Here is a 13,116-nt window from a genome sequence, read left to right as displayed (position 1 = left end):
CAAATATACGAAAAGGGAGACCCAAATATACGAAATGGGAGACCTAAATATACGAAAAGGGAGACCCACTATAAGAAAAGGGAGACCCCACTATACGAAAAGAGAGACTACACTATACGAAAAGGGAGACCCTAATATACGAAAAGGGAGACCCAAATATAGATCTCCCTTTTCGTATTGGGTCTCGTGTCAGGTCTCTGGTCTCGGGTCTCTAGTTTCGAAACACCCGTTAAAAACAGATGATTTCATTTTTACAGAAACCGGTCCTATATATTTGTCTACTTTTGTATTGGGGGGGGGGGGGGTAGTTGACCAGGGGGGTAGTTGACCGGGGGTAGTTGACCGGGGGGTAGTTGACCGGGGGGTAGTTACCCGGGGGGTAGTTATCCTAAGGGGGTAGTTGTCCTAAGAAGGTAGTTGTCCGGGGAGTAGTTGTCCGGGGGGTAGTTGTCCTAAGGGGGTAGTTGTCCGGGTGGTAAACATCCGGGGGGTAACTGTCTAGGGGGTAGGTGTCCTAGAGCCGGATTAACCGCCGATTGTTTGATCATTCACTCGGTATTTTGTTTTGCGTTCAAGTTCAATGTGAACGTACGCGCGCCTAGGGAAATTCCCGAAAAAAGCACACTTTGTGTGAAAGAAGGCAAATTCAATTCTTATTATAGCTCTATTTGTATTTATTTACAGCAATTTGAGGAAATTAATTATTAATCAACGTAAATAGGTGGTATTGATACAGTTCAGTACGTATCGGCTGGTAGCCCTAGAAAAGAAATCGGATGCTATAATGTAAACTACAGTAGGCCTACATGATACCATATTATATGGTAATATAATCCTCTATGATGATCAGGCCCGTAGCCAGGGGGGTTTTTTGGGGTTCGGGCGAACCCCCCCTTTTGCGCGAACCCCCCTTTTACCAGCGAACCCCCCTTGAAAAAAAAAGGCCCCACTTCCAAAATCGTGCAATTAATTATCAATTATAGCAGATTTTTTGGTCATTTTACTTCTATTGACTATGTTTAAATCGATCGAGTATACAGATTGTCCGATGTCAAAGTCACTGCTGAGCGTGAGATCGAGAGATTGTTGAGAGATGATGGTTATAAATATGACAGAAAAATGGACTGACCAATAGCGTGCTTCGGCCGGGTTTTTCGGAACGCATAAGATCACGTTCAGTTCAGTTCAATCTTTTTGGGGATTTTAATTTTTTTCCTGGAAATATTTTTCATTAAACCAAAGAATTTCACTGTGTAAACTTGAATAAAAATGGTGTTGAGTTAAATTGGTACGTGTACGTAGGCCTACCGTATATTTCGGTGTATAAGACGCACTTTTGACACGCAAATTTGACCTCTAAATGTTACCCTAATTAATTTAATTACCTACTAATATTTAAATTAATTAAAAATAGTGTACTACTCTGCAATGTAGGCCTAGCTAGTTACTCACTCCTGTCTAACCACAGTGTGGTAACAAGTTTATTGAATTTTTAGTTAAGGTAAATTGTCATCCTCGACTGTATTAATTAATATTACAGTACGCATTAGATATTCTACCCAGGCCTAGTAATACCCTCTGAACTCGCGGGTGTGTACTAGCAGCATGCAGCATCACAGCGCAACACATTTATGGAAGAGTCCATTAATTACGGTGGTGTCACATTTTAATTACACAATAACTATTTCCCTTGATCACGGTGGTTTATTTTTATTACATCTCTATGTCAACAATCACATAATTTTATAATCATGTAGGCAATAGTTCGTATGTCAAGCAATATCTAAAAGAGTGTGTTGTTATTGTGTTAAGTAGCTTCCCCTAATCTCATAGTGTATATGGCCAACAGTGCTGGCCACCAGGCAAGGAGCACAGTGCTCTTTTCTCCTCATATTGCTGTAATGCATGCATGGAAATTCCTGGTTCATTATCAGCCCAAAAAACTGAACATCATTTGGATTGATCTTATAATGGTCATACACACAATAAGAAGGTATATATTTAAATAATATGAAATTAAAGTTACTTAAATGACATAGGCTAGCCCTACCCACACAGTGCATCGTAACTGAAACAATATGGGGATTTCCCTTTTCATTGAATGTTCAGTTTAAGTAGTTGAAGTAGAGACTGATTACGATGTAATAAAGGCAATCAAACAAAATTATATCATTTGATTCTAATAAATATGTCTCAAATATCGTTGTTTTATTATTAAAATACCATTGTTTTGATTGTAAAATGTTTAAATTTCGGCCTAGAAATAAGTGCGTCTTATGCATCGACTACATAAATACTAATATTTCCGTCTCCGTTATGGGTGCGTCTTATACACAGGTGCGACTTGTACACCGAAATATACGGTATTATTTGTTTTTTATGTTTATAGGATAAGAAATTATTTAAGGGCCTAATATAATATACTTTTTTGCAACAATAAAGCTGTATTTCATGATCAGTACTACTAACTTCCATAATACTGTACTATATAATTTCTCTGCATAACTCAGATTTTAGTAGGTAAAAAATGTCTCTGTAAGCTTATTAAAACAACCGAAATTGCTCTGAGAGCCAAAGCTTCCAGGGGACTTCGCCCCCTGGACCCCCACCGGGGGCCCTTGGCGGCCCCCTGGCCCCCAGCCTACAGTTGCTCGCTGCGCTCGCAAAATACTTGGTGTCAAGAAAACCCCCCTCTGATGCATTCTGGCTACGGGCCTGATGATGATACACTATACTTCATATAGTAGGCCTGTTAAGTGACCCAATACTTCAAATTGTGATAACATTCTGAAACTTTGCACAGTTATTCATTAGGGTGTCAAAAATATGAAATAGAAGTGTTGCACAAAATTTGGTCAGGGGAAAGCCGCCATTTTGGATTTCAAAATGGCGGACCCAAATTGTTCACTTTTCAGGTATATCTCTGCTAAATAGGCACCTAGAGTTCTGAATTTAGGTGCAAATTATATGGTAATGGGGTCACCAAACATATTGGTATAACTAACATTTTAATTGCATGGCGGCCATGTTGGATTTCAAAATTGCGGACTTCAAATTTTCACTTTTTAGGTATTTCTCTGGTAAAGAGGCACCTAAAGTTCTGATTTTAGGTGCAAATTATATGGTAGTGCGGTCACCAAACATACTGGTATAACTAACATTTTTGATTCCATGGCGGCCATGTTGGATTTCAAAATGGCGGATTTCAAATTTCCATTTTTCAGGTATATCTCTGCTAAAAAGGCCCCTAGAGTTCTGATTTTAGGTGCAAATTATATGTTAATGGGGTCACCAAACATATTGGTATTTAACTGACATTTTTATTGCATGGCGGTCATTTTGAATTTCAAAATGGCGAACTCAAAATGTTTCAGTACGGTACCTACAGTTATAATTTTAGGTACAAAGTATAATAATTATAGTATTGAGGTCAACAAACATATTAGTAAAACGTCATTGATTACATGGCGGCCATTTTGAATGTAGCTCAACCCGTACTGGCTTTACACTATTTGTTTATGTTCATAATTACATGCATTTAACACGGACACTTATTGTAGGTCACATTTTCCCTGGCAACCACACAGCTCTGTAAATCGTAAATTACTCTTTCTGCATTTACAGCATCCAAGATCACAGTCAGTGTGTCCAAAGCGAATTAAAACCTTTGTGACATCTGAAAGTTCTCCAAGCAATGAACTCCAAGCTGTACTAAATTTGTTGCCGTCCTTCCTCTATCCCCAGTTCGCTGGGTCCTGTTCAACCCCGAATGCATCTAGACAGTCGTACCACTTCCTGGCTTCCGTTTCACATGTTCTCTTAATGCCGCAGATGTTGGGGGATATTTTCAATAGTCTTTCTCTTGTTGTAAAAAGATATCGTATTGCATCATTAAATGTTCTGCAGTAGACATAGTTACAACAAACTGTTCTAGATAATCTGTGTTTGTTTCACTAACATGCCCTACAGACAATGACATCCTCTCAAAAACTGGAGTCATACATGGCATCTTTTTCAAAGTCTCGTTAAATGTATCTTTACCTTTTCCTTAAACAGATGAAGTTCTATCACAACCGCTAATGGTATGAAAGAACAAGTAAGCGGCTGATGCTTGTGATCCAAGAGAAGAAGCAATCTCGTGTATTGGGATGTACTTCAAGTGCTTCCCCACTCCAAACTCGATCAGAAGCTCGTGGATGCCAGGTATTCTGTGGAAAGCTGACAACAACATCACTGTGTACAGTCTTGACAATGCGTGGAAAATTTCAGCGGCGAGTTTAACGTGAACAAACATACGTTTATCTGCCTCTTCTATGTTACATGGCATCAGCGATTGTATATTTACTGGTTTGTTACAGCTCTCTCTCTCCCAAAGACCCTACAAACATTCCGTGATTTGTGCCAATGTTCTCTACTACTTCAGTTACAATAAATGAAAACCACTCTGATTTGTTGTCATCAAATCTAAAAAATGTGGTCCAATTGTTGGGCATGCTCCCGCTGGCTTTAACGACCCTCCTTTTTAGCAGAGATATACCTAAAAAGTGAAAATTTGGGGTCCGCCATTTTGAAATCCAAAATGGCGGCTTTCCCCTGACCAAATTTTGTGCAACCCTTCCATTTCATGTTTTTGACACCCTAATGAATAACTGTGCAAAGTTTCAAAATATTATCACAATTTGAAGGATTTGCCTAAAATATGCACCTTAACATGCCTACTAATAGCCACACATCAATACTGTAGGTAACCGCAGCGTTCCATTTTTTATGTACGTCGGAAGGCTATACCGTAAATCTTCTAATAGTAACTCACACTCTCTCCTTCTAATAGTAACCAACCTTATAAGTAAATCTATAATAATAATCCACTACTCTAATAGTAACCCATGGGTTAATATTAGAGTCACAAAAACTATTGACAAAATTACATCATGAATTGAAGACTGGTCATTTATGATGTAGCCGTATTTTGAAAATAAGGAGATAATGCATGTTGATCTCGGGAGTGGGGAAGGATTGAGTGTTTTTGAGTTTATAAAATAAAGTTAGAGTTCAAACAAATTTGTTTATTCGTACTGTTTTATTATTTTGCTATGATTTGCTGAACGGAATAGTTGAGGTGAGTTACTATTTTCAAGTGCCTAATTTAGGATTAGTAATAGTAACCTTCTACTAAAAAACAGTAAAAAAGAACAATAACCAATGGTTATAATTAAAAGATTTACGGTATACTTTTATGCATGCTGACTGCCGTGTTCTAAACAATATAGGTACGCGGTTGTCTGGCGGTGTCCTTTGTACGAATCGTTTGTGCACGTACCAGCTCACTGTATGAGTGTGATACACGTGTCAATATCATGTTACATCCAGTGATTTCAGGTGAAAATTCATTTGCAACTCTTGGAAATTTACAGACACGTATCGCTCGAAGTACGCTCATACAGCGAAGAATGTATCGAGAGTTATTCACGAACGAGTTCACGAATTTTTCAATTTACGTATAACCTTTTGTAGGCCTATGTGTGGGGCACTTATTTGGTGGATTATCAGAGATGAGGTTGATGTATTGGGCATTTCAGGGATGGGGGTTTGCAGTCGGTTAAGGGGGTTCGCTGTAAAGGGGAGGGGGGAGGGCTGCCTAGACTGAGCGGTTTATAAGCCAGTCCACGGTAATATTGGTAATATTGGTGGAATAACAAGATGCACTGTTACAGTAAATAATAGTTTAAGCCTCAATGCTACTATTACGAGCTACGAGCCACAAGGGGTCAAGCTCAACACTACTAGCCTAGCTAGTACTAAGGGACTGCTCACCGGGTAGCCATACGCACACAGCAACGGACTTAAGGTACGTCTAGTCCTCTTAGGCTGGCCTGAGTGTTTATCACTACCAGCAGCCACATATCGGAGTAGACTGTTCGTACTCTTCTGGGTATAACACCACATCTCGGCTACCAGGGAGCAAGAGACCAGTCCCGCCTAAAAGGTAAGCTATAGTAGGCCTACGCCTTGTGTAATAATTGTTGTAGTAGCTTCGCACTCTCGGCCGATTCACAACATTGGCGCTGCGAGCAGGGATCGAACCTGCGCGGGAAGATCCCAACTTTATTATTTATTTTTTTATTAATCAAATAGGCCTACTCATGCACGTGCATACAAAATTATCTCTTTTTAAAATTTCCGACAATACATGATGTCATGTAACTATCAAATTAAATAATACCTAAATTGTTATATATCCGAAACACAACACCTATTGTTTTATACTTCCTTAGTCATTTACTTTTCAGTACTTTGTACAACTGAACTACAAGTTGTACAATTTAAATTATACAGCATATAGTAGGCAACATACTTAATTAACCCCACTTTTAAACAAGATAGCATGTAAGTAATTTAAATTATATACGGTAAATACCTCTATTGTTATATACCCCAAAACACAATACCTATTGTTTCATACTTCCTAGGAATTTGTTTTTTCAGTAATTTATACAACTGACTAATATTTACAATTTGTAAAAACAGCTATTTAACTACTATAGTTTATACCAGTAGGCCTATAGCCTGTAGTCCGGTGGCAGGAGGGGGGGATATCACCACCCGAAAGGGGAAAAATTGCCATCCAACTTTTCTAGACCAGAATTTTCCGTAGATTACGAATATGGAAGGTAATCGATCCGGATAGGAAGCGTTTTCGAGATATAAGGGGTCAAAGTTCAAAATTGACCAATATAAAAACATGCTATATCTCTGGAAATTCTGGACGTAGTGAGATAATTTTGGTGTCAAATTGTTCACAATGTATATGTTTATATTAGCTCTAAAAGAACTTTCTTTGAAAAATTGACCGGAAACCCCATTGTTAGCAATTTTGACCTTTGACCTCTTTTTGCTATATCTAAGTAACGGCAGGTCGGAGAGAATTAAAAATAGCAAATTGTTCCTAAGATATACATTTATATTCAGTATAACAGATGATATTGCTTGAAAATGACCGGAAGTGTGGTTATTAACCTTTGACATAATTGAATAAGGTTATAAAAACATAAATTAATAAATATTTGTCGTAAGGAGCCAATTTTGGTGTCAAATTGTTCACAATATATATGTTTATACTTGCCATAATGCAACATTTTTTTCAAAAAGTGACTGAAACACCTATTTTTCTGTAATTTTAACCTTTGACCTGTTTTTCTCATCTAAATAACGACATGGCATAGAGATTTCTAAGGGCAAATTGTTTATAATAGATATTTTTATTCAATCTAATGTTTGAAAAATACAAGTGTGATTATTGCCTTGAAATCCTGTACATAAGAGCCTATCAGGGCGGATTTAATTCAAAGAGGTGTGGAAGGGGAATAATACTATTACTATACAGCACAATGTCTTTCTTTTGAGCAATTTCAATCAGGTATCCATCCATGTAGGCCCTACCGGCCTTTGGGGGTTAATTTGGGTAAATCCATAAGTGTTCCTTAAGGATCGAGAGTGCACAGGCAGCTTTATTCCATGTGCCTGTCTATATAAACCCACAGTGTCACCCATTATATTTCCATTATGGGGCTTAATGTCCATCCATGGAGGACCAGCCCTTGGGTTAATTTGGGCAAATCCATAAGTGTTCCTTAAGGATCGAGAGTGCACAGGCAGCTTTATTCCATGGTTCTGCCTGTCTATATAAACCCGCAGTGTCACCCATTATATTTCCATTATGGGGCTTAATGTCCATCCATGGAGAACGACTGGCCCTTGGGTTCATTTGGGCAAATCCATAAATGTTATTTAAAGATTGAGGGTGCACATTTAGTTTTATTCCAAAGTTCATCTATGAACTATTTACCCCATACTAATTTCTAATACAGGGCCTTATGTAGCACACCACATAGAGATCCCAAAAGGGTCCTTAGAGGGTTCATTCGGGCAAATCCATATAGGTTATTTTAGAATCCTTTGTATACAGGAAAGGCTTTCCTGTATGGGCCAAACTATATAAAAATTGTGGTCTGTCTGTGTAGTAAGTTGTGGATTGAGTTTGGCCACCTGGATCTGCCTATGCCCTATCCTGTACGAATTGGTATTCTCTGGTTCTGATGAATAGTAGTTTATTTTCCAAAAACAAATATTGTAGCCCTAATAAATGCAACTGTATAGTGGCAAATCATTGAAGGTCAGCGCAACATTTTAACATCATAACATTTTAATCGTCATAATATTAATTTTATTATTTATTTTAAAGTATTATATTAATACATTTAAAATAATGCGCACTATTAAAAATATAAAAATACCATAACTTCACTGATCAAATAACGTGATTACATTTATGAACATTGATCTCATAGTTTGAATAACTTTGCATTATTTAGTATATCATTTATTCAAATGTTGACCTTTGACCCTTGTCAACTTGTGTAATGATAAATGTGCTCTTTTGATTGTGTATGATTGATAGATGTCTTAACAGAATGATAAAACATAACATTTTGTCTTAAATGTTAGTTTTTATTTGGTTTTATATGCAAATTGTGTGATTGGTCAATATTGACATTTGACCTTTAATTGCAAAGTATTTGTTTGATAAGGCGACTGAATAACACCATACAATACATATAACCATACAAATGTATTAAAATACCAAATTGAACTTTAATAAATTGGTTATAATACATTGTTATAATTGGTCAATTTTGAACTTTGAACCCTTATCTCTTCCTATTCGCTTCCTATCCTGATCGAAGTCTGATTTGATTAAATACAGTATTATAATGAAATAACATAACTTTACTAATCAAATAATTTGATTACTTGTAAAACCATTAATATCATAGTTTGGACAACTTTGCATTTATTTGTTAACTAATACGCGTATTAAAATGTTGACCTTTGACCTTATGTCAACTGATGAAATTGACCTTATGTCAACTGATGAAATGATGTATTCGCTCTTTTACATTGCGTATGATTGATTAACAGGATGAGAAAACATCCAATTTTTATTAAATACTAGTTTTTATTTGGTTTTATAGGTACATTCTATGATTGGTCAATATTGACATTTGACCCTTAATCACAAAGGATTTTTTTTTCATAAGGTGATTGAATAGACACTTATAATCATAAAAATGTAATAAAAGACCAAATTGTGCTTCAATAAATTTGTTATAATACATATACATAATACATTGTTGTAATTGGTCAATTTTGAACTTTGACCCCTTATATCTCGAAAACGCTTCCTATCCTGATCGTAATCTACGGAAAATTCTAGTCTAGAAAAGTTGCATGGCAATTTGTCCCCTTTCGGGTGGTGATTCCCCCTTCCTGCCACCGGACTACTGGAGAACAAACGCAGATGTATCCATCAGGGGTTCGCCAAACAATCATCGATATCTGTAAATTCGATTTTCATAAAACAAAAAATAAACTGAATCTATCTATCCGAAAAGATTTGTTCTACCACCAGAACCATGGGGCGAGTGAGTCTCGAACCCTTGCCGATTTTATTGCTACGTAATTATGGTTCCACTGTCTTAACAGTGTGGCGCAGTGTGTTGGACGTTGGACCGATCGTCAGACCTAGGTTCGAATCCAACTCTCGCCGCATTTTTTATATTTTTTATTGTATGTAAGTTGGTTTAGTTATCTTACTTCTTTGTTCTATGTTCTTTTTCTTTTTTTTATATCAATTCTGTTTACAGTCATCAAATAATTCACAACAGCTGAAATAATTTAATCTATGCTTTCCTGTTTATTGATGTCCCTAATTTGGGTTCCTATTGTTCCTTATTATTTTTGCTGGTAGACACTGTGTATCAAGAATGTGTATATCTTAACATAGATTCTAAGTACTGTATATTCCTTTGTTCATATACTAATTGATATGCTAATTTAGTGTCCAAGCTTATGTATGTGGGTTGCATTTAATTGGTTTTAGTGTTACAGTTTATTTTTAATTTGGTTTTATCGAACTTCCGTTTTATCTGAGTATTATCTGTTTTAATCTAGTCTATCTTTATTTTTATACTCATTTGTTTATATTGTATGTTTAATTGTTTTAAGGATGCACCATTATTATGTGTGCCGCTGTTCAAAAAGCGTTTTCCAAATAAATTATTATATATTATTATTGCTTGTATCCGTAGGCAAGATACTTTACTTACGTTGCCTCTCTCCACCCAGGTGTATAAATGGGTACCCAGTTAGATTTAAGACACAACTTTGCGCTGGTTACCGGCTGCATTATGGGAGTATGTTTCCATACGTGTTTGATCCCAAAAAATACTGGGGTAATAATCCTTGTAACGCGCCTTTGAGCATGATTACTCATGAAAAGGGCGCTATATAAATGTGGTATTATTATTAACCGCTCGGCAACTACTTCACTTACCCATGTCACAGTTGTGATGGGTTTGTCACACAGAAGTGAGCCCTCTAGAGTAAAAGAGAGGGGTTGAATAAAGATGGACGACAACTACAACGTGTTTTATTATGTTCTTATTGTTGGTTTCAGCCTAACGAGCGAGCCCGTAACAAATTTGGGGGTCATACGTGAACAAAGTACGGAATTGTAGTTGTAGATCGAACTGATGGTAATTTTAGTTGTTTATTCTAAGCTGGTTTTAGGTTTAGAGGCGTTTTATAACGAACGAGGTTTGGCGGTCGTCGAGCCAGTACACTGTGTTGTTTTAGGCTTGTGTAGGCTTGCCTGTGATACTAACTCACCGTAACTCACCGTACACCACTCTAAATGAGTGGTGCAAGAGGCTGGTGGGCCGGTCGTGGCCCTCTATTAGCCCCCCTCGTCTTCTGAAATTGTCTTTTAAATAGTATGGTTGTGTCAACTTCTACTGTACTGGCAGGGAGAGCATTCCATGAATTTACGGCTCGTTGGGTAAAAAAATGACTACGGCAATTTAATCGAGCATTATTCTTTTTCAATTTATGTTTTACCCCTAGTGGCGGTATATTCAGACTTTTGAAAAAGTAAATCACTATCAATAGCCTCTTTGTTAGAAAAAAAATTATATGTTTGAATCATGTCCCCTCTGTGTCGTCTTTCTTCTAAGGTTGTTAAATTAAAAACTTTTAACCTATCTGCATAGGGCATGCCATGCAAACTAGATGGTAGCCTAGTTGCTCTCCTCTGAACTTTTTCTAATAAAAGAATGTCTTTCCTTAGTTGAGGAGACCATGCCTGGACTGCAAATTCGAGATGAGGCCTGACTAATCCAATATAAAGCGATTTAATCATATCAACTGATTTATATTTAATGGATCTTTTAATAGTACCTAAAACTCGATTTGCTGTTTTGGCTGCTGCTACACATTGTTTACTAGTCTTAAGAAATTTATGAATAATCACTCCCAAGTCTTTTTGTTCTGTTACTTCATCTAGGATAACCCCATCAAGTTCATAAGAATGATTGGGATTATTAAATCCTAGGTGCATGACATTGCATTTACTACTATTTAGGGATTCACGACACCAAAGTGATAACTTGTCAATATCATTTTGTAGTACTCCAGTACTAGAAGTCGGTTTGGCTTTGATTTTAGGGGTCTAGTTATTGAGACCACGGCGCACGGTAGGTTTAATACTATGTGGGCTTTGCAGGTAATTTTTTACTGGTGCCTAAATTATCGTCATATTGGTTATTATTTTAACCTGTGTTTTTGTTTGTTTGTTTCAAATAGAAACTATGTCAGAAAGTGATTTTGACGAGGAATTTTTTTTGGATAGCATGTCCATTGAGGTGGTAGCTCAGCTATCAGAGGAGCGTTTGCGACTCCTAGGTACTAGGGTTGGAGCATCTATAAATGATTCCATGAATAAATATGACTTGATAAATGTGATTGGAAGTCATGTTGGTTTAATTACTCAAGAATCCGTAAAAACTGCGGGGAATGAGGTCGAGTTGGCTAGAATCGAGTTGGAACGTGAAAATGTTTTGAAAGAAGAAAAATAGAGATTCTAGAGATGCAAACTCAAAGAGAAATGGAAAAAGAAAAACATGAATTTGAGTTAAGGAAATTAGAATTAGCTAACCAAATGGGTCACACCACACGGGTTTCTACACCTAAATGATTCAGAGATTACTCAGAATATTAAATGGGTTCCCAAGTTTAATGAGGACGAGGTAGAGACATATTTTTTAGCTTTTGAGAAAATTGCTAATAGATTAAAGTGGCCTGCTAGACACTGGACTGCGTTGTTACAAACTGCTCTTGTGGGTAAAGCCCAAGAGGTATTTTCTGCTTTGGCTGATGATCAATGTGAAAGCTATGATGCGGTCAAAACTGCTGTTTTGTCAGCTTATGAGTTAGTTCCAGAGGCGTATCGTCAGAAATTTAGGAACTTCGGTAAACCTTCAAACTTTTACAGAATTTGCACGTAAGAAGCAGATCCTTTTTGATAGATGGTGTAGTTCGGAAGGAGTAAAGGGTGAATTTGGAAAGCTTCGTGGGCTTATGTTATTTGAGGAGTTTAAATCTTGTTCCCCTACTGAAGTTCGTACACATCTAGAGGAGCAGAAAGTGGATAATTTAATGAAAGTGGCTTCTGTTGCCGATAATTATGTGCTCACGCACAAGGTGGTGAATACCAAATCGGTTTTCAAATCTGTTGATGATTCTAAGGTCCAATGTCAGAAAGCTACAGTTAATAGTAGTAGTAAATTTGTAAGAACTTGTTTTTATTGCAAGAAAAAGGGTCATATAAAGGCAGATTGTTGGCTGTTCCAAAACAAATCTAAAGGGATAATAAGAAACCCCAATTACTTCCAAACACGTTAGTAAATACAGTCTCGTTGAAAGTGACAGAGGGTCATGACGTGATGAAAGTGAGAAGTTGATCCAATCTTCAGGTCCGGAAAAAGTGCGAAAGCTATTTAAGCTTTTCCTCTCTACTGGTTCTGTAGCATTGATCAACGATGTGAATCTGAGTAAAGTTCGTGTCTTAAGAGACACAGGGGCGTCACAATCCCTGATAATAGAATCGGCATTGTCACTTTCAAACGAGTCTTCTGCTGGAGCAAGTGTGCTCATCCAAGGTGTTGAAGGGGGTTATAAGGAAGTCCCACTTCATGTAATTCGGATTGAAACAGATATTTT

The 13,116-nt window shown here is 37.1% G+C and overlaps 1 protein-coding gene across 1 annotated transcript in view; it reads right to left on the bottom strand.

Annotated features, from left to right (window-relative positions):
* The window catches only part of LOC140049782 (uncharacterized), a 72,112-nt gene extending 60,657 nt beyond the window's left edge, over positions 1-11,455 (bottom strand). The window contains exon 1 of the mRNA XM_072094731.1: positions 10,957-11,455. Within this exon, the coding sequence (XP_071950832.1) occupies positions 10,957-11,455 (499 nt within the window). The remainder of the gene's footprint in view (positions 1-10,956) is intronic.
* Between the last annotated feature and the right edge of the window lie 1,661 nt (positions 11,456-13,116).

Source organism: Antedon mediterranea, chromosome 5 (genome assembly GCF_964355755.1).
Source record: "Antedon mediterranea chromosome 5, ecAntMedi1.1, whole genome shotgun sequence".
Taxonomy (NCBI): domain Eukaryota; kingdom Metazoa; phylum Echinodermata; class Crinoidea; order Comatulida; family Antedonidae; genus Antedon; species Antedon mediterranea.
The sequence above is the reverse complement of the archived record's forward strand: the minus strand, read 5'-3'. Positions and strand labels throughout refer to the sequence as shown.